The sequence below is a fragment of the Mirounga leonina genome, unplaced genomic scaffold (assembly GCF_011800145.1).
Source record: "Mirounga leonina isolate KUSES-001 unplaced genomic scaffold, KU_Mleo_1.0 Mir_93, whole genome shotgun sequence".
Taxonomy (NCBI): Eukaryota; Metazoa; Chordata; class Mammalia; order Carnivora; family Phocidae; genus Mirounga; species Mirounga leonina.
In genome coordinates this window covers 19733755-19754776 of record NW_023270854.1, presented here as the reverse complement: position 1 = coordinate 19754776, position 21022 = coordinate 19733755, and the positions used below count along the sequence as shown (strand labels likewise).

Sequence of the window (21022 nt, the reverse complement as noted above, 5' to 3'; positions counted from 1 at the left end):
ATTTAGTAAGAACACTTAACATGAGACGACCCTCTTAACACATTTTTAAGTGTAAGACACCGTATTAACTACCGGCACAACACAGCAGATCTCTAGAACTGATTCATCTTGCACAACTGAAACTTTATACCCATTGAACTTGTGTAAAATCTTTTCAATAGTAAAGTAGTCTCCAAAATAAAACAGAATTAATTTATGAAATGGAAAAGCATTTCTCTACATAGGTGAACATACGTATGGATCTGTGGATGTATAATGATGTCTGTCTGTTTTTACACATCCATGAAGCTATCTTATTGGCTCAAAAATACAAAATTAGATTTCTCCTAATAGGGGCACCTGGGTGGCTCAGTCAGTTAAGCGTCCAACTCTTGGTTTTGGCTCAGGTTATGATCTCAGGGTTGGGAGACTGAGCCCCATGTCAGGCTCCGCACTCAGCAGGGAGTCTGCTTGAGATTCTGTCTCTCCCTTTCCTTCTGCCCCTTCCCACTCTCTCCCTAAAATATATAAATAAAATCTAAAAAAAAAAAAGAAATTTCTCCTGATAGCCATACCTTGATTTTCAATACTTCATTTTCTTTGTTCATTTCTAAGATCTGCTGTTCTTTTCCTTTCATCCTTTCCATGAGCAGATCCAAACTGCAACAAGAGGGGTCCATTTCAGAATCAGAGCCATTTTGAATGTTTCGACAGTGCTGAAATGAAAAAACACAAAACTCAGCAACCTGACTATTCCTTTCCTCTACAAACTTTGACAACAGTAATTACCACTCACTATTACATATACCAAAAAAGATTCAGGTCAGCACAAATAAAATACATCTTTTGAATTTCAAGTGTTAATAGGGAATTCTAGATGAAGCAGCTGACCTTTGTATTTGCTCAAATTTGATTAGATTCTTGTATCAAAAAAAGGTAGAGGTACATCTTTTATACTTTTTATATTTCCTATAGTTTTAAATTTACCATGAAGTCCTTTTTAGGAGATAAATAATATCCACAAGGCCAACTTTTTTTCCTTTTTTACCTAAGTTGCAGACATAAGTGCATTTTGGTTACATTGTATTATAAACTAATATAATCAGACATAATAGTTACAAGACATAATATTCAATGTTCAGTGATGTTTCACTGTAATCACCCCATATTAAATTTCCAGAGATGTCAGAACTGAATATTACTGCCAGTGTGACTCAATGTAAACTCTAGCCCACTGAAAATACACTTAGAGCATAAGATAAATCTCATCTGGAATCAAGGACACGCAGAAGTGGAAAGGAAATTTGAAATGATCTAACCCAACTACATCAATTTTACGATATGAAAGGTGAGGTACTGAGCCTGGGTTTATGCAGTAAGTGGGAGAGCTCTTTACACAGCCGCTTGAGTATCCATCCTATGCTTTCTGCTCTTCCAAATTATTTCAAGACAGACGAAGGAATTACACTATTCTACATACCCTACATGAAACAATTATAAAATAATAGCTTCTATTTAATAAGCATCTACCTACCTATGTGCCCTGTAATCTTTTAGATGTTTTATCAACACCCCTTTGTCTGATTACTTAAAACACTAGAAGGCACTGTGACCATTATACAGAGAAGAAAACTGACGATGAGAGTGTTTCACTAATAAGCCTGAGGTTATACCTAAAATAACTACCAGAACCAGAATTAGAATCCAAGTCTGTTTAACAAAGCCAATATTCTTTTCAGTACAAAAGATGGGCTACATTTACAGAAATAAAAACAAAAAAGCAAAAAAGAATATAGTGCATATAAATAATATAGTCACTATAATTCGGTCAGGGTTTTATTTATTTATTTATTTTAAAGATTTTATTTATTTATTTGAGACAGAATGAGAGAGAGAGAGCACATGAAAGGGGGGAGGGTCAGAGGCAGAAGCAGGCTCCCCGCCGAGCAGGGAGCCCGATGTGGGACTCGATCCCGGGACTCCAGGATCATGACCTGAGCCGAAGGCAGTCGCTTAACCAACTGAGCCACCCAAGCGCCCTTGGTCAGGGTTTTATTTACTCTACTCCAGACCCTACTATATACTCTCACTCTCTGTATATAGAAGTTATTTTGTTTTTTAATTTGTTAAAGGATACTTGATAGAAAGACTCTTACAGAAGGCAGATTGCTGGCAGCAATAGATAGCTACAAAGGTCATGGATTTGTGCGTCTTGAACTTTAATGTGCATATGAGTCATTTGGTGACAGATCTGGTTAAATGCAGATTCTGATTCAAGAGGTCTGGGGTGGGGCTCTAGATGCAGCATTTCTTCCTTTTTTTTTTAAGCCATAGAAGAATATATATTGACATGGGAAAATGTGAGCAATATACTTCTACATGAAATACACAGGACATAAAACAATATATACAGTAATACCATTTTATGGAAAGAAACATAGCCATATATACAAAAGCATGCATAGGAAAAGAACTGAAGGACGTACATAGCAAATGTTAGTAACGGTTATCTCTAGAGAGTAGAATTAGAAGTGATTATACAATTTTTTTTTCCAGTAAATTTCACTGCCCTCCAAATGGTATCTGCTCCATGCTATTCTTCGCTGGATGCTGCATTTCTAAAGACCTCCCTGATATTGCTGTTACTCCCAGGACGGCAGCCCACACTTGGTGAGCAGCAAAGCCCGAGATCACGACGGCTAAATTCCTACATGGACATTGTTCAGATATTGCAGGGGAAGGGGCAGGTACTTTGAGGCTGTTATAGGTCTGCTAACCATCTGAGGTTTGAGATGACCAAGGCAGACACCAGCAACACAATTCCTCTCCATTCCTAAGAAGCTAGTCCTATCAAGGTCACCAACAACCTCCCCATTGTTAGATCCAGTGGTCAATGTTCAGCCCTCCATTTACTTGGCCCAGAGGCACCATTTGACACAGTGGCCTCTCCCCACTTTCTGAAACCCTTTCTCACTTGTCTGCAGTGACTCCCCTCTCTCCTGATTTTCCTTCTAATTCACTAGCTTCTTTCCCCAGCCTGCTCTGGTGATTCTTCTTCCTAAGTGTTGGATATCTCAGAACTCAATGCTCAAATTTTCTGTCATTTCTTTTGGTTTTTGAGATTTGTTTATTTATTTACATATTTATTTTTGAGAGAGAGAGCTCCCGCCCGTGTGGCAGGAGAGGCAGAAGGAGAGAATCCTCGACTTCCCTCTGAGCCTAGAGCTGGAGGCGGGGCTCCATCTTAGGACCCATAAGATCATGACCTAACCCAAAACCAAGAGTCAGATGCTCAACTGACTGAGACACCCAGGTGCCCCTGTCATTTCTATCCACACTCACATATTTGGTGATCTCGTCCAATTTCAGAACTTTAAATGCTATCCTTATGCCGCAAATCTCTGCCCTGTAGCCTGGACCTCCAAGCCCAGACCCTTCAACCCCAGAATCAGACATGCAGCACCCATGAGGAACCTCCACTTAGAGGTCTAATAAACAACTCCACAGAACCAAAATGGAATTTTTTATCTTTTTCACCATTCACAAATATTAACCTTTTTTTCTAGTTTCTGAGCACTTACTATAAGAAAAGATTTGGAGCTGGGGCACCTGGGTGGCTCAGTCGGTTAAGTGTCTGCCTTCAGCTCAGGTCATGATCCCAGGGTTCTGGGATCGAGCCCCACATCGGGCTCCCTGCTCAGCGGGGAGTTTGCTTCTCCCTCTGCTCCTCACCCCACCCCCCTCGTGCTCACGCTCTCTCTCTCTCTTTCTCTCTCAAATAAATGAATAAAATCTTAAAAAAAAAAAAAAATATTTGGAGCTAGTTGTGTTAGTTTGGGAGGTTGAGGATGATAAAGGGAACACTGTTTATGCCTCAGACCCTGTGATCTGCATGCTCTGTGGCCATACTATATAGTGGATAACACTGACATTGATGAGGTGCACCTGGCTCAGATGAGCTCTAACCTGCAGAATCCAGACAAGGCTAAGCGTAGATTGCTTGATGTCACGAATATAAGGCCAGTCGAAGGGGAGAGGGAAATTTCAGTTTATCAACTGTCTGATCACTTGACCCAGAAACCTAACAGCTTCAACTCTGTGAGCCTAAAAGGTGTACCTCCATCTGTCTTTGGGAAATGTTGCTGCCATATATCCTGGCTGGGCTGACATCTTCCCATATACTTTAGATAAGTAAGCCCCGTTTAAAATATTCAAGTAAGGTCTAGTCATTCCAATCTGAGCCTACTAATAACATCTGTGGTTAAATATTTCTTACATATGCCCATTAACATCTTTAGATACTGACAAAATATTTAACATTCATCATTCAAAGCTTCAAAGGAAAATTTAATAATTATATTAAAAAGTTATTTAAATAAGGTTTATACTGTTTTATGTTTATTTACTGAAGGAATAAAGTGGTACATTTTGATCCATTTATTACCTTTGTTTCTAGTTTGTGATGTGTACTGTTATGTCCTACTTCATCTTTAAAAATTTGATTTCGGATCTTTTCCAGAGTAGTTCGGATCTAGAAGAAAAAAAGATTTTATTTTTTTTCAAAGGCATTTAATGCCAAATATTTTTTTCCTTTATACCAGCTATAGTATACCTGATTTAACTGGAAAGTTAATACATAAATACTGATCTTAGATTTAAATCACTGCCTTTAACCTGACTTGCATTTAGGCTAATATGGTTTAGATTGCAGAAAATGAACATTTGGTCTTTATAATTCTTTCTCAGTCAAACCTAAAATATAACCTAAATGAGTATTATACTACAAAATAATTACCGTTTAGTAATTAGTATTTAATACTATTTAATTCTATTTTTCCTATGTAGTAATTTAGTACTAATTTACTATTTAGTAATTACTATAAAACAATTACTATTTAGTAATCACTACAAAATAATTACTAGCTAGTAATTACTAGAGAATAATTACTAGCTTGTAATTACTAGAGAATAATTACTATTTAGTAATTACTACAGAATAATTACTAAGAGGAGATCATACAAATTTATGCAGGAAATATAAGCCCATGTCTTAGTGACCTATGGAACTGCAAGACACTCAAAGATAAATTAATCGATCTAAATAAGTTACCAACTATCTCTGTCCAAATTTCTCTATCTGTTCAAAGAAACAGTTCCTAAGAATATATACTTTTGTCAGCCACTATCCCTGGATTCTCATAAGATTTCACATTTTTAATGAAGTAACATGCCAACATGGGTCACTGGGGAGAGCAACCCGGAATGTAAAAAGAAAGTGGGTAAGGAGAGACAGAAACTCAGAGAGACCCATAAACATCTACTTGGGAACGCAGTAGCAACACTCATGAAACCACTGAGAAATGATATAAAATGGTAGGAAGTACAGTGGTGAATGGTGTGGGGCAAATTAAGTGCTGATAGGTGTTCTGAACCCTTCTGGCCCATTATTCAAGTTTACTCCACATGTGGGAACAGAGGTTCATGTCCTCAAGAGAGGTTACTAAACATATGTTGAAATTTCAGCTGCTAGGATTGTCCTTTTACCAAATGTGTCCTCTCAGGTTCTATGGAGGGAGAAACAAAGCCCACCAAACCATATTAGATTGCATTTCAAAAAATCATGTCATGCTAATATGATTCCCAGCACCTGCATACCTTTCTCACATATTCGGTTTCTTCAATAACATGAGCTGGTGTGAACTCATACAAGGCAGAATTATCTTCTCTTTTACCCATTGGGGGGACCTCTGTGGTCCCTGTTACTGTTGTCATTGTGAATTCTGGCTCTAGGGAAGCATAAATCGATTAGACAAAACTAACTTCTTTGATGATACGATAATATGGCTCATAAACTAAAAGAAGTTCTGTATTAGCACTGTAATTAAATATAGTAGAAAGTATTATAAATTATTGATATCTGTATAGATCCAGAAATCCAGGAATTAATTTAATATAAAAACAGCACCAGCTGAAGCATTCACTGATTAGAAGCATAAAAATCAAATTATCTGAGAAGGAAAAATGTAAAACGTTTCTTTTTTACTCCACATCATATTGGACTGTAAAACCTCAAGACCAGAGACCACATCTTATTCATCTTTGTATTCTAGCACATTATAACTACTTAATAAATGACCGTGGAACTAAAACAATATATTATAGCAAAATCATATATATATATATCACTTTACACTTTATCTAACTCTCAATAGCCTATAAAGGTCATCTACTGGAGAACTATTTGTAATAGAAAAATGTTGGGAAAAGCTAAAATGCCCACAAAAAGAGGACTGGTTGAGTAATCTACTGCTATGGGGTCTTCTCTAGGATGCATTATTCAATAAAAAAAACATGGTGCAGAAAAGGATATATAAAGGATCTATGGCATCATGATTTCTAAAAGAAGGGAGAGGTGGATAGAAGGGGAAAATCTATGATTTAAGTTTTGACACTGAACAACATTATTTTACCTCATTTTAAAATAAAACTAAATTAAAAAGAAAAAATGAAATCCTTCAAGATAAGAAATAAATAAAACAAATGACTATATCTTTATATCAAGTTGGTGACATAGCCACATGAATTATTTGAAGTGATTTTTAAAGCATTTGCCAGGGACTATTTATCCCAGGTGTGCTATGCCCTAGGAATGAAAAGAATTGCAAAACAATCTTAAACCATACTCACTAATAATATTGTTAATGGAAATGTTGGTGTTGCTATTTTGAAACTAGTTATGTGTACGTGCATACACATGCACTCACCCACAGAAATGCATGATGTAGAATAAAGCCACAAAGTCATTGTCTTAACATCATTAAGAACCAAGATTCTGAGAATAAAAGAAAAAGCTCCTACCGTTAGAACAAAAAATGTTCTGTAAAAACCTTACAATCCAAACTGAAATGATGAGTAGGAAATAATGATTTATCTTCCCTTAAAAATGAATATTCTAGGTCCAGCCCCTCAAAAATTTAGAAATATGAGCAATTAACGCTCCTGGTGCCAGACTGTGGTCTCAGTATACCACTTTCCACTAAAAAGAAACCATGGCTTCTTGAGTGATTTAGGTCTGGGACAAGAAATGTACAAAGTAAGCTCAAGATATCTTGTTCTTCCAGAAGGCAAAAAGTGATCAAATGCTACTCAAATAAGACACAAAAGCCAGCATGATAGAAAAATGACTGTGAAGGATTGAAAAATATAAAGGATTTTGAAATTCCTGAAATCATGGTGAAGGAGAAAAACCACCACCACCAGCAACCATTATCATCCAACTCAATGGAGAGGCCCCCATTGTACTAACATTAGTTCAAAAGAGGGAGTGAGGGGTCACCAACAAGCATTTATCTTGCCTTTCCTGTATGGATTATATTTCATGGTGACCAAATAGTTGATTCTTTTTTTCTAAAGAATTTCTGCTAATAAATCCAAGTGGATTGATAGAAGACCTACATTTTGTAACCCCTTATGAAGTAATGGATCTGAAACAACAGTCATCAACCAGTGCTAAAATCACTAGGTGAGAAGTTGATGTACTAACCTGGGGAACCTCACTAATCCATCTTGACGTAAGTAGAAAGAGACACCCAGACATTTTGTCCTCTAGATGTGGTACAGTCACAAGTAGAAAGCATCACCTACAAAGTATGCTTTAAAAAAAAAAAAAGTGAACTTGAATCTCATCAAGCCACTGTATCTAAGGACAGTAAGTATCTGGACAAGAGAAAAACGTTCAATGACCTTACAAGGGTTAAGGCTGCAATCAGCCAAACCCAAATTATGTGACATTTTATGGGACGAATAACTAGTTCCTTCCACAAACTATATGAAGAAAGATGGGAAGAAAAGAAGGAAAATTGCCACAAATGAAGAGTCTTAAGAAACATGACCAAATGCAATATAGGAATCTTCTTTGGCTCTTGATTCAAATAAACCAGTTACATAAAGACATTGTTGAGACAGCTGGGGAAACTTAAAGTCCGACTGGGTAACAAATGATGTTAAAGAGTCATTGTAATTTTGCTAGGTATGATATTAGAATTATGATTAATTATGATTTTTTAAAAAAGATTTTATTTATTTATTTGACACAGAGACAGCGAGAGAGGGAACACAAGCAGGGGGAGTGGGAGAGGGAGAAGGAGAAGCAGGCTTCCCGCTGAGCAGGGAGCCGGATGTGGGGCTCGAGCCCAGGACCCTGGGATCATGACCTGAGCCGAAGGCAGATGCTTAATGACTGAGCCACCCAGGCACCCCTAGAATTATGATATTCTTTAGAAAGATCTTTTCCGTTAGTCATACTTACTGAAATATTGCATTTGGAATTGCTGTAGAATGCTCTAGCAGAGAGAAAAAATGGGGTGGGGTAAAAATGAATGAAGTTTGGCAAAATGCAAGGAATCACTGAAGCGGGTCGAGGGCACATGGTGTTCACTAGACTCCTCTATTTTGGTTCTGTTTGAAATTTCCCTAATAAATAGTAAAGAACTGAAAAAAATAAAATAAATAAAATGAAAAGCCCTGTGAGGTAGGATTATTTGTCTCAATTTACTGATAAGGAAGCCAAGACTCCCGCAGGTGATAACTTACCCAAGGTCACCGTAAAACTAAGAGCTGAAACTCAAGCCTTTGTCTTTTGGACGACAAGTTCAAGGGTGTTTCTATCACATTAAGGCTGGCTTCCCTACTGAGAAAAAAAACAACAAAAATATTTAAAATTTAGCAATGACCTCTGCTGGTAAAACACACAAAGAATTTTCACATTTGCTAGCATCACTTTAAAACTAGATAGCTAGGATATCTCTAGGCTAGGATAACTCTAAGTTCTGAATTTATCATTTAATCTTCAATGAAATTGACAGAGGACGCCAAGAATTTTCCATTTTATTGTAAATCCTCTTAGACAGCCACAGTGGCTTCTCTTTGTGTTGCCTGCAGTCGATTTGGCCGTTGCAACGCAGCAAGTCAGCTTTCGCAGAATATGCTGCACGCACCTCTGCTACTTGGTCCTCTGAAGTCTCTTCCCGGATGAAGTCCTTGGTCCCAAACAGCATTTAAATGCAATTTGAAATAAAAGAAACTGGGGCGCCTGGGTGGCTCAGTTGGTTGAGCGACTGCCTTCAGCTCAGGTCATGATCCCAGGGTCCTGGGATCGAGTCCCGCATCGGGCTCCCTGCTCTGCGGGGAGCCTGCTTCTCCCTCTCCCGCTCCCCCTGCTTGTGTTCCCTCTCTCGCTGTGTCTCTCTCTGTCAAATAAATAAATAAAATCTTTAAAAAAAAAAAAAGAAAAAAAAAAAAGAAATAAAAGAAACACCCATAGAGACAAGAAGCAATGTGCTTGAAAACCAGAGGGGAATGTGAAGTTCAAGCTTGAGTGGTGGTCCCCAAACCATGGGAACCCAATCTGGCTTCCCACCTGTTGCACAACCTATGAACAAACAATGGTTCTAACGTTTTTTAATGGTCCAACATGAACGTGCACGCACACACACAAAACAAAAATCAAAACAAGCACTACATGAAAATGATATGAAGTTCAAATTTAGTGTTCATACATGAAGGTTTACTCTACAATAACCACAGCCATTCATTTACATGCTGTCTATGCTGTTTTTGCTTTATAACAGCAGAGTTGAGTGGCTGCGGCAGAGAAAATATGTGGCAAGCACTGTCTCAAATATTTACTACCTGGTCCTTTACACAAAAGGTTTGCTGACCCCTGGGTTAGGATGTAGCAGAGGGTGGGAGCAAAATCTGGGGGAAAATAGAGGCGAGCAGAACAATAAATTTGGTCTGAGTTCTGTTTTGTTCTCCAGTTCCATCCCCCACTGATCCACGGTCCCATTTGATTGATTTGCATTCTTTTTTTTTTCTTTTTAGTATGTTACACAATGTGTACAATAACGAATGATAAGAGGCGTTTCAGCATAGGAATGAATCACTCTTCGCAATGGATCCCAAATGCATTCTCACAGTCTTTCATAATTTGAAAATCACCTCGGGCCCCACGTTATATTTCCTAAACATATTCTCTCCTGTGCCTTTTATTCTTCATATCAAGGAATTCTGCTCCTTAATCACTGATATTTCTCAAAACACTGTACCTCTTCTACTTGCTGGTTGGGTCATCTTCAACAAGTTACATAAAATTTTAGCCTCAACTTACCCATATCTGTAAAATAGGGATAAAACACCTAGAGTTGTAAAACTGAGGGTTTTGTTTGTTTGTTAGTTAGTTTGTTTTTAGTTCCTTGGTTGCAGCAGGCACTCAATGGACGGTAATGGTTAATATCATTGCTCCTATTTTTTAATATTATTAATAACCACAAAGACACGCAGCCTATAACAGAGGGGGTGGTTTATGCCAACCTGGTTGCGAAGTTTATAGCCAACTCTATTCAAATGAAATCAAATTCCATTTCTCTCTTTGATTCGGGAAATTTTTGTGATCACAGTCCTTGATCTGTATAAAGAAAGCCAAGGTGAACTTAAGCCAGCAAAGTCCAAATTACCATATGGCATCACCATCCCAGGGAAAGTCCATCTTAGCATTTTATTTCTGCCAGAAGTAGATTAGGCAGATAAAATTTTCAAAATAAAACACAATCAGTTAATTAAAGTGAGAAAAGAATTGTATTTGTTTTATGCTAGAGTGGACTGAAGACAGCTTAGAAGTGGCATCACGCCAAGAGGTGTTATTTCCTAGATCGGGGCTTTGCAAACAGGGCTCCCAGGGGGAGGGGAGGTGGTAAGTAGACAGGGCTTTGCCATTCTCAACTTGAGCCAAAGCAGTTCTGCTTTGTTATGCCACACACTGAATTCTTCCATGAGATTTTCTGTGAAGAAGGAACATTCTACAAATGAAAAGGTTTGGAGGCAGACTGCCTTGTTTCATGGCCTGACTCTGCCACTCAGGAGCTGTGTGACCGTGGGCAAGTTTCTTAACCTCTCTGTGCCTCAGTTCCCTTATTCCCAGATAAGATTAATAATTAATAATGATAGAAATAATAAACAACATAGGGCTTTTTGTGAGTTAACATTTTCCGGGCACCTAAAACAGTTCATAGCATAAAATAAGTGATTTGTATCTGTTTGTCAAATGAGTAAATAAAATATGAATCCATTATCCACAATTATTGCTGATAAGCCGTCTGATTATTAGAGAAGAACTAGGTAATATTTTAAACAGTCCGCAGACCCAGCTAGGAAAATCTGCTTCTGGGATTTTAAGACTAGCAAATCCATGGTATTGGTTCTTTCTCAATAACACATCAATAATTCATCAACATCCCCAACTGATTATGCTAACACCTAATGAATAATTTCCAATTTACAAAGCAATTCATACACATTATTTGTAATCTGTGCAATAAACCAACACATCATTGGGTACCCAGGGTAATGTAACTAAACCTACTTCTCTGTTTAATGACATAAGAATGGCTTATGCATTATACAATAAACACATATGAGGCACCATTATGGAGTTGAATTTTGCTTCCTCCCCATTCATATGTTGAAATTCTAACTCCCCAGTATCTCAGAATGCGATCTTCTTAGGAAACAGGATCATCACAGATGTAATTAGTTAAGATGAAGTCATACTGGAGTAGGCTGGTCCCCTAATCCAATATGACTGGTGTTTTTATAAAAATTGGGACACAGATGCACACAGGAGAATGTCATGTAAAGCTGAAGGTAGAGATCAAGGTGATGCTTCTATCTGCCAAGAAAAAGCCAAAATGGCAAGCAAACCACCAGAAGCTGGAGGAGAAGCATGGAACAGACCCTTCCTTACAGCCTCAGAAAAACCTAATCCTGCCAACACCTTGATCTTGGACTTCCAGCTACCAGAACCGTGAGACAAGCAATTACTATGTTTAAGTCACTTAGTCAGTGGTACTTTGTTATAGCAGTCCTAGGAAATGAATACAGGCACTGCTTATATTCTAGAGCTTCTAACAAAGGTATTTTCTCCCTTTATTTAACCTTTGATTCATTCACCCATGGATCAAGTATTCATTGAATACAGCGGTGTTAGGTGCTGGGACCACAGAGGTGCGGAAGACACCTTGCCCTCATGGGACTTCCAGCGCAGAGGGAAGACAGACATTACACTAAACAGTGAACACACAGGGAACGTACTGAGAGGTGGCGACAAGCGTGAGGAAGAAAAGTAGAGAAGGGAAACAGAAGAGAACGAGGTGCTGTTCTGGACGGTTCTGGATGCGTGGTGAGGGAAGGCCATTCTGAAGAGGTGGCAGTTAAGCAAAAGGCCTGAACGACAGAAGGTGATGCTGTGTGGCCAGCTGGGGAGAAGAGGGTCCCAGGTGAAGGGGCAGCAAGACAAGAGGCTGGAATTTGCTTACGGTCGTGTTCTAAGAACAATAAGGTACACAGTGTAACCTACCACTTTCTTTTTCTTTTAATGTCGCAGGGAAAGAACACGAACAGATGTCCAAACCCTAGAAGAGACTGACTGTGTCTTGAACATTAAAGAGCACACCTGTTCTGCAGCTATATTACACAGCACAATGGTGACATCCAGTGTCAGCTGGCTGAATCTCAGGTGACTGTGCATTTTACCTGAAAGCGATGCTGGAGGGAAGCGTCTATAAGAAGACATGCGTGTTAACCCTCAGCTCCAGTAATAATGACATTGTTTTCAAGTAATAATCTAAGATTTTTTAAGTAGAATTAATTTTATTCATTTGTGACACTCATTTATATACAAACAGATATTTACATCATAGTCAACACTATAGAAAGCTCTTAGATAGGAAATAAAAGTCATTGATTTTGAAAAAAGGATCGAAATACTGGCACACGCGCAATATACAAATAAATGGGATTGACGAACACTGTGCCATTTACTAAATCAGTTTCCGTATATTGTCAAAATTAATCATTACAACATACTGTACCACTATACCTATTATCTATATATCTATAGCTGTATCTAAATCCACCCATGTATGTATGTATAAGGCAACCAAGTCCCAGAACAGTGATTCAAGTTTTTCACGGTCATCAATTGACCTCTCCACCTGAACCCAGACAGACTGACCTTAGATCGAGGTGTCTTTGTAATGAAATAATCTATCTTCTTTGTTCATTGCATAATTTGAAATTTTGAAAACAGCTGAAGATTTCACCCAGTGCCCAGTATAGCAACGAAACTGCAAAAAAGGAAAAAAATCACATGAATCCGTTCCCATCTGGGGGAACCACTGGGGAGAAGGGACCAGAGTCTGCTGAGAGCCTACTGCATGCAGGCTAGGGTTTACCTCCTTTAATAATCCTCACATACACTCTGAGAGGTCGGTGTTAATATTTCCATTTTATAGATGAATAAACATAGCTGAGCAAGATGAAGCAAAACAGCCAGTTAATGATGGTCGTGGATCTCAAGCCTGAGTTTGCTGGTTCTTTCCACCTTACCACCTTGCCTTCTATTCTGAGTGGATTTCTAAGCCTACTTTCTTGGGCCCGAGCTAGTTTAGTAGTCAGGTCACTAAGTAACAGTCAAGTGACTTCTGCTGTGAGCTCCCCGGTGTGTCCTTCAGGAGCAAGAGCAGATATTTTTGTCCCAATAGATTTATTCCACGGACAGGGGCAGTATGGCTTCATGGCTTAAAAATGGCGGCTTTGGACTTGGTCGGTGCTGTCCACGAGGCTCTTCTACTTCCCACTAGCTGGGTGGCCTGGGAACAGTTTCAAACTTCCCAGGCTTCAGCTTCCCCAACTGAAAATTTCAGATGCAACTGTTGAATTTGTCACAGAGTTGTATGAGGATTAAACGGGACAGTGCATAAAAATGCTTCGTGAAGTGTCTGACCCATCACGCACAAAGAATATTAAATAATCATATTGAAATCCACAGCCCATTAAGGACATTTGCATATAGGACATTGTTTGGAAGTGTCGAAGCATAAGCCCAGCTGTCCCCTCACTATCCACCCCTCCCCACCCCGCCATCACCCCCATCAGTCAACTATTCCTCCTGTTTTGACCTCAGTTAACAATCAACTCAAAACCACCTAGGATTTGTCTGTGACAAGAATATGAAAAGAAACATGTCAATGACATATATTTTAGTCATTTGTAACATTTAAAAGGAAGGTACCCTTTTGGAAAATTTCTCTTGTGACTATAAAATATTTTAAGAGTGAAAGGTTCGGGAATCCACAAAATATCTTTAGCTTCCTAAACTCATCCTGGAATATGTTAGCTCCAACATAATTACTTCATTTAAAAAATTATCCAGTAAGGGAGGTAAAAGACAGACAACAGTAAGCGTGAATGAGGATGCAGAGTAGCTAGAACTCCTGTCTGATGCTGATGGGAATGCAAAGTGGGCAGCCACGTTGGACAACCCTAAGGCAGTTTCCTATAAAGTTAAGCACTCACTGTACAACCCAGCAATCCCACTTCTAGGTATTTACCTAAGTGAAATGAAGGTCTATGTCCCATAAATCACAAATGTTTCTAATTGTCAAACACTGGAAAAAATTCAAATATTCCTCCAAAGGTAAATCCTACTCATCAATAAGAAGAATGAAGTACTGATGCACACAATGTAGATCAATCTCCAAAGCATTTTCCTGATCGAAAATAGCTAAATCCAAAGGGCTACGTTCTATAGTTCTATTTGTATGAGATTTAGAAAATTCGAAATTATGGGCACAGAAAATAGATCAGTGGTTACCTGGGGACTGGGAGTGGGGGAGGGATTGACTACAAAGGGGACACAGGGGAATTGTTTTGGGGGGGGGAACATAACTGTTCTATATCTTTTTTTAAAGATTTTATTTATTTATTTGAGAAAGAGAGCGAGCAAGCCCATGAGCGGGAGTGTGTGGGGGGGGGGCAGAGGGAGAGGAAGAAGCAGACTCTCCACTAAGCAGGGAGCCTGATGTGGGGCTCAATCCCAGGACCCCAAGATCATGACCCTGAGATCATGACCCAAGCCGAAGGCAGACGCTTAACTGACTCAGCCACCCAGGTGCCCCACAACTGTTCTACATCTTGATGGTGATGGTGGTTCCATGACTGTAACCATTCATCAAAACTAACAGAACTCTGCGCTAAAAGGGGTGAACTTATATACTTTTATTTTAAAAATAATAATCATGCAACAGCAGCCTAGAGAAAGCAAAGTACAACTGAGATTTCAAAAGCCAAGGGCCTTCACTGATTTTATCAGCACTAACTGGAAGTCACAATTAGCTGGATTTGTTTCCCTTTATTCAAATTATTGACCCCCAAACAATGTAAATGGCAAACAAAACAAAACAAAACAGTGATGGAATCAGGATTGTTAAAAGGTAAAGTAGAACCACTGTTGCCACAAGAATAGCCAGGGGAGCCTGACATTCAATATGGTGACAGAGGAGCCCCAGGAAAATCCTAAACATCTTACGAAAGTTAACCACACTTATTATTCACTAAAGTGGAAAAGTAGGAGGAAATCTATAGAAGTATACAAGAAGTACATAAGAGTATTTGCCACGACAAGATTTAAATCTAATTCATGAACCTAGAATTCCTCATCTCATCTACCCATCCCCTTCTTAATCGTTTTCTAGCTGCATAACATGTTTCCACTCTTCACCACGGCCCATTTGCACGTAGACTACTGGGTTAGCGACTCCAAAGTCTGTCCAGGATGGCCACCACCGGCAGCAGTGAGGACCTTCCCATGGCAGGAAGATGTCAGACTGATGCACACGCTCAGTGCAGCATCCTCCCCAAACCGGAGCTCACAGAAAGATAACCAGGGTGAGAGCAGCTTCTGGCTCTGGGTAAAACCTAGTTCCTTATAACAGATCACATCATCATGAGTGATGAGTGAGCTCATCAAAATAATTCGTAGACTCTCACAGCTCAATGCTGATCAAGCCTTCCTCCTGCAGGTGAACAGACACAACTTGGGGGGAGCATATCCCCGCCAATTTCAGAGCATATGAAAGTGGGAAGGATGGAGACAGATTCCTGTCAAGGGTATATGACTCTTAGGAGACATTTGGAATGACATTGTCAGTGGAAGTCTGGAAAAATGCACCTGTTCTAGAGATTTTTAAACCCTTACCAAGTTAAAAAAAAAAAAAAAGGACATTAGCAGTAGAGACTGATTAATTGATCCAATCACAGATCATCAAAAGCACACTGTTCCCACCCAGGGATTTCAGCAAGTTGTTCTGATATTCCAAGCAGAAAAAACTGAGTTCCAAATGAGCACATTCAGCTTTGGAAAACTACATTATTTAATCTAGACTATCTTGTTTTCAAATTTTAGAATTTTAAAAATAAAATCCTTCCCATTCTAAGTTGTCAATAAAATAGACCTTCAAGTTATATTAATGCTCTTTTTTCCCCAGTAGGAAAGTGTAATTTCAGCAGTAACTTGCAGGCATGAAGAGACATATTGTCTTCTCTTTAGTTTGCCAGCTTTTTCTAGAAGGGTTTCTACTCAACCAGAGAAATCCTTCTAAGAGGATCTTTAAGCATAAGTTGCCAAGCATAGCCTCCTAAGAATGCATTTGCTGTAGTAGTTGGCACAAAGCAGGGTGAATGGGGGTGTGCAAGGGAACAGCTCTAACCGAACTGCTGTTCAAGGTTCCTGATTCCTAAGAAAGGTAATTCAAAGGTCAATGCTTTTGCAGTGTGAGAAAGTTCTGATTTGGCTTGTTCTCTGGATGACACACAGAAAAACACCACCACTTAATAGGAACTTGGAGTGATTTATAATTTTGTTCTAGCTCCTTAAAAAGGTCCCAGAGAAAAAAGAAGTGGGACCTTTTTGTTTTGTTTTGTTTTAGATTTTCACTGATCTAAGAGCTCAAACTAGTGCCTCATTTTGTAAATAAACAGCTGTATGTTTTATTCTTTAGCACAGTCATAGAAACCATAGAATAATAAAACTAAAAGCATATAAATTCACATTCACTCCCTTCAACTTTTTAAGGCTTAAGGAAATAGATGATTCATGCTTTATGTTAAGTGGGCCATTAAATATGTTATTAGGAAACACTCAGATTTTTAAGGGTACTTCAGTTATCACTGTTAGGTCAAACAATCATCAAAATTCACCCACTCTAAATGCATCATTTGTGAAGAAAATATAGCAAAGGAGATATGAATTCTCTTTGCAAATATGAATGTCAAGAGCAAAACATCTTCTAAGTCCAACCTAGAATACCAAATGATTGATGTTTTCTGCTATTTGCACAGGGTTTACTATTTACTATTTTCATGGGAGTATCACAGAAAGATCACAGAAAATAGCAGTAATCCATACCAGGACTGTATTTTTCATAAATATAAATAAGAGGTTGGCTCCTATCAATTATTTTCTAATTATGCTACCAGGGAAGCTGGACCAAAGTATCTGTCTTACCACTTAAAATGTAAATGCAGAACTACCCACCAACTGGTGAACAAAATGTGGACCAGCCATAGAATGGAATGAATAGTAGTTAGCAATAAAAAGGAACAAGCTACTGATAACATGCTACACCCTGAATGAACCTCAAAACCACTGGTTCTAGGTGAAAGAAGCCACATGCGAAAGACCATCTATTGTATGATCCCATTTGTGTGAAATGTCCAGAAAGTCAAATCTAAAGAGAGAGAAAGCAGATTAGTGGTTGTCTGGGGGTAACAAATAGGAAGGTGGGGTCTTTTGGGGATGCTGAGAATGCTTTAAAACTGGGTTGTGGTAACGGTTGCACAATCCCATAAATTTCCTAAAAATCATTGAATTGTACACTTGGATATATTTTATGGTATGTAAATTATACTTCCAATAAAGCTGTTTTTTTAAAAACAGCAACAACGACAACAACAACAAAAAGCAAGAATGCCTTGGACAAAGTAAGTCTTTTCCACTGGGGCAAAATATAATTACAGTCATATTTTTCTAATTTACAGGAAAAAACAATGTGATGGATAGAATTTTCTCAATTTGAAGTTTTTCATTTATTGATTTATATGCTAAATTATTGGCACCCACTGCTACAAGTTCAGTTTTTATTTAATTTGCATGAAATTGATATTTAGCTATTTCAGACTTAACATCTCAATTTTTCTTAATATTTAACCCAGAACATGTGATTCCTAAATTTTTCCCCAATCTAAGCAAAAGAGAAAAACACTGACCTGAATAATATATAAGTTCCTTTATAATTTTAGAGTTGACTATTTAAACTGGTGAAAGAGAGTATGTGATTTGAAGATAATCTAGTTTCAGTCACTGTCAAAACTGGTAGATGATCACTGATACGGTTCTTATCTATGATCTCAAGGTGTCCTGGAGGACTCCAGCATTGTGCAAATTCCATGAGGACAGGAATGTGACTTATTTACACATCGCTGTATCCACCCCTCCCTCCCAATCTGAACTCAAAACAAAGTGCTCTGCGCAACAGGTGCTCAACCAATGCATGAATGGGCCCACAAATCCACACATGCACCAAATATTTTCTAAAACTGAATGTGCACACACTCATGCTTTTGTTTTCCAAACCCATGTAGCTGGCTGTTTTCATGCTTAGTAAAATGCAAATTCACTTAAACATGTTATTAAGTTGATAGTAACATTTTGCCATTATGAATTTATTTTCTATTGATAAACGGCCTATAATTTTGATATAACTATCTCAGTTCAGAAGATTCGAAGCCAAGACTTTGAAAGACTTTTAGATTCCTTTCAAAACCTTCAGTTCTTTCCTTTTTCAGTCATGATCCAAACAAATAAATATATGCCTAATTTTTCAGCTTCGGCCAGAATTTGGACTACAACTAAGCCCACTGTCCAGCACATTGTAAATCAATCAGCTAACAAATAACATGCCTGTTATTATTTCATAAAATTATGAAAGGGAATGATATAACTGAAATAGTGTGTTTATTTCAAAAGTCTCTTTTTCATTAGTGTAGGTTTAGTTAATGAAATTTATTTAGCAAATCACAAAGACAGGAACCTTAAGAAATTTGCAGGAAGTATAAGATGTTTTCATTCTTTCTGTAAGTAGCTGAGGAACCACAAGGGTACACCCTGCCTCAGGCACAAATTCCTCTGTGTCAGGGACCTTCACTCTAAAACTCTCAGTGTGGGGGAGGGGAGAGGGTGGGGAACAGGCCAGTAACAGGAAACAAAGCACCAACTGTGTCTGCCAGGGTACCTGAGACTGTGGCTCAGATCATATTTCTGAAAAACCAGACTTCTGCACAACTGAATATTTAATAGCATTAGGTAAAGTCAAAAGGGCAGATTATCTTTTCCTTATTGCAAATGCAGAATAATTCCCTTTGATGCTTTATCTAGTCTATATATACCAAGATAATAAAGTTTTGATTCCTAAAATAAAACAACTATAGTATAATGGTAAACAGACACAGCTCTGTTATGTTTGGGGCTAATTGCTTCTTCTGATCCTTATTTTATAAATATATATATACACATACATGTTTATATTTATATATATTTATATATTATATGTTTTTATATTTACATATCTATATATGTATATATAGATATAATATATAATCTATGTATAATATATAATCTATATATAATCTATATAATATATAAATATATAATTTATAATATATATTTATATATTTATATATTGTTTTTATATTTACATATCTCTATATTATATATTTCATATACACGATGTATTCTTATATATTTTATATATAATATATATTTTTATATATATTACATATATATATTCTCCCCTCTTTTGAAGAAGGTGAAAAATTTACAGCCATGTCTTCACTCAGTCTAACAACTATCCTTACACTGTCCTGTACTATATTCTTCAGTAAGATAACAATGCCCCTTTGCGCACCTGCCAAGAGCTCTGTAACTTCCAGCTCTAAAATCCCAGGGCAGTAGAAAACTGTCAGCCAATGGGCTGCTCTCCTTTTGGAATACGTACCTGCAGCTACAGAAGCCAGCGGTAACGAAGGGAGGGTAAGACCACCACCTTTATTCATTCATTTGTGCTCTTAAAAATTGCGGCCAGTGACCTGTCGAAGCTGCCACAAGGGGACCGCAAGTCTTCCGGTCCGCTCACTCTCGGAGACCCCTGGCAAAGGGATTGCAAAACAGTCACCCAAATAAATAACCAGATGCGCAGCGGGCGAAAGGAGGGTTATCCTTTCCCGGGGAAAGGCAGCTCTTTCTCTTCCGAGGGGAGCCGAAACTTCTCGCCCGGGGGATCGGGAACTTCTCGCCCAGAACAGAGAGAGAGGTATACAGGGAGGAGTAGCCTCCTCCCCAAGAACCTGTTTTGGCCGTCGGTGCGCTGCGCTGCGCTGCGCTGCGCTGGGGGAACCGGCTCTGAGGGCCCCGGACGTCCGCTCACCGGGGGTGGGGCGGGAGGGGGTGACCAGGCGCGCGCCGCAAGGGCTGAGCTCGCGGGTCGCCGGGGGCTCGCCTACCTTGGAGCGCGCGGGGGCCCCGACCTGGCTCTCCCGCCCGCCGCCACGGTCGGCTCCGCGGGGCGTCGGTGGCTCCGCCGCCGTCAGATTGGGCTCCGCCCCGTCGGGTGCGCCCCGGCCGGAGTCCGGCGCCTGGGAGACTCCGGGGAGGAGCCCGCGCTGCCGCCGCGCTAGGACGCGCACGCCCTGCTGCACGCACCCGGGTGTGCGCTCCCTGCAGCCGCCCCCCGGTCCCCAACGCTGCACTCCTGTCGGTGGAGAGATACAAGGGGGCAGATGTTGCTGTTTTTGAAGAAGGTTCTGTCTGCACTCTCAGTTCAGGAACTTCTGTCTTTGTTGAGGATATAAAACTTTTTATTTTGGAGTAATTTTAGATTTAAGAAAAAGGTGCAGGGCGCCTGGGTGGCTCAGTTGGTTAAGCGACTGCCTTCGGCTCAGGTCATGATCCTGGAGTCCCGGGATCGAGTCCCGCATCGGGCTCCCTGCTCGGCGGGGAGTCTGCTTCTCCCTCTGACCCTCCCCCCTCTCATGTGCTTGCTCTCTCTCATTCTCTCTCTCTCAAATAAATAAATAAAATCTTTAAAAAAAA

General features: G+C 39.2%; 1 protein-coding gene across 2 annotated transcripts in view; it reads right to left on the bottom strand.

The window, feature by feature from the left end:
* Positions 1 to 20523, bottom strand: part of CCDC68 (coiled-coil domain containing 68) — a 51908-nt gene extending 31385 nt beyond the window's left edge. The window contains exons 1-8 of one of the 2 annotated variants that reach the window (XM_034995798.1): positions 20434 to 20523; positions 19929 to 20078; positions 13049 to 13160; positions 10351 to 10444; positions 8572 to 8665; positions 5635 to 5765; positions 4424 to 4510; positions 555 to 695 (exon numbers count right to left, since the gene is read on the bottom strand). In XM_034995798.1, the coding sequence (XP_034851689.1) occupies positions 555 to 695; positions 4424 to 4510; positions 5635 to 5751 (345 nt within the window). In that variant the 5' untranslated portion in view covers positions 5752 to 5765; positions 8572 to 8665; positions 10351 to 10444; ... (1 more) ...; positions 19929 to 20078; positions 20434 to 20523. Of the gene's footprint in view, positions 1 to 554; positions 696 to 4423; positions 4511 to 5634; positions 5766 to 8571; positions 8666 to 8975; positions 9067 to 10350; positions 10445 to 13048; positions 13161 to 19928; positions 20079 to 20433 lie in introns of those variants that run through there. The other variant, XM_034995799.1, reaches the window with a different exon arrangement.
* Between the last annotated feature and the right edge of the window lie 499 nt (positions 20524 to 21022).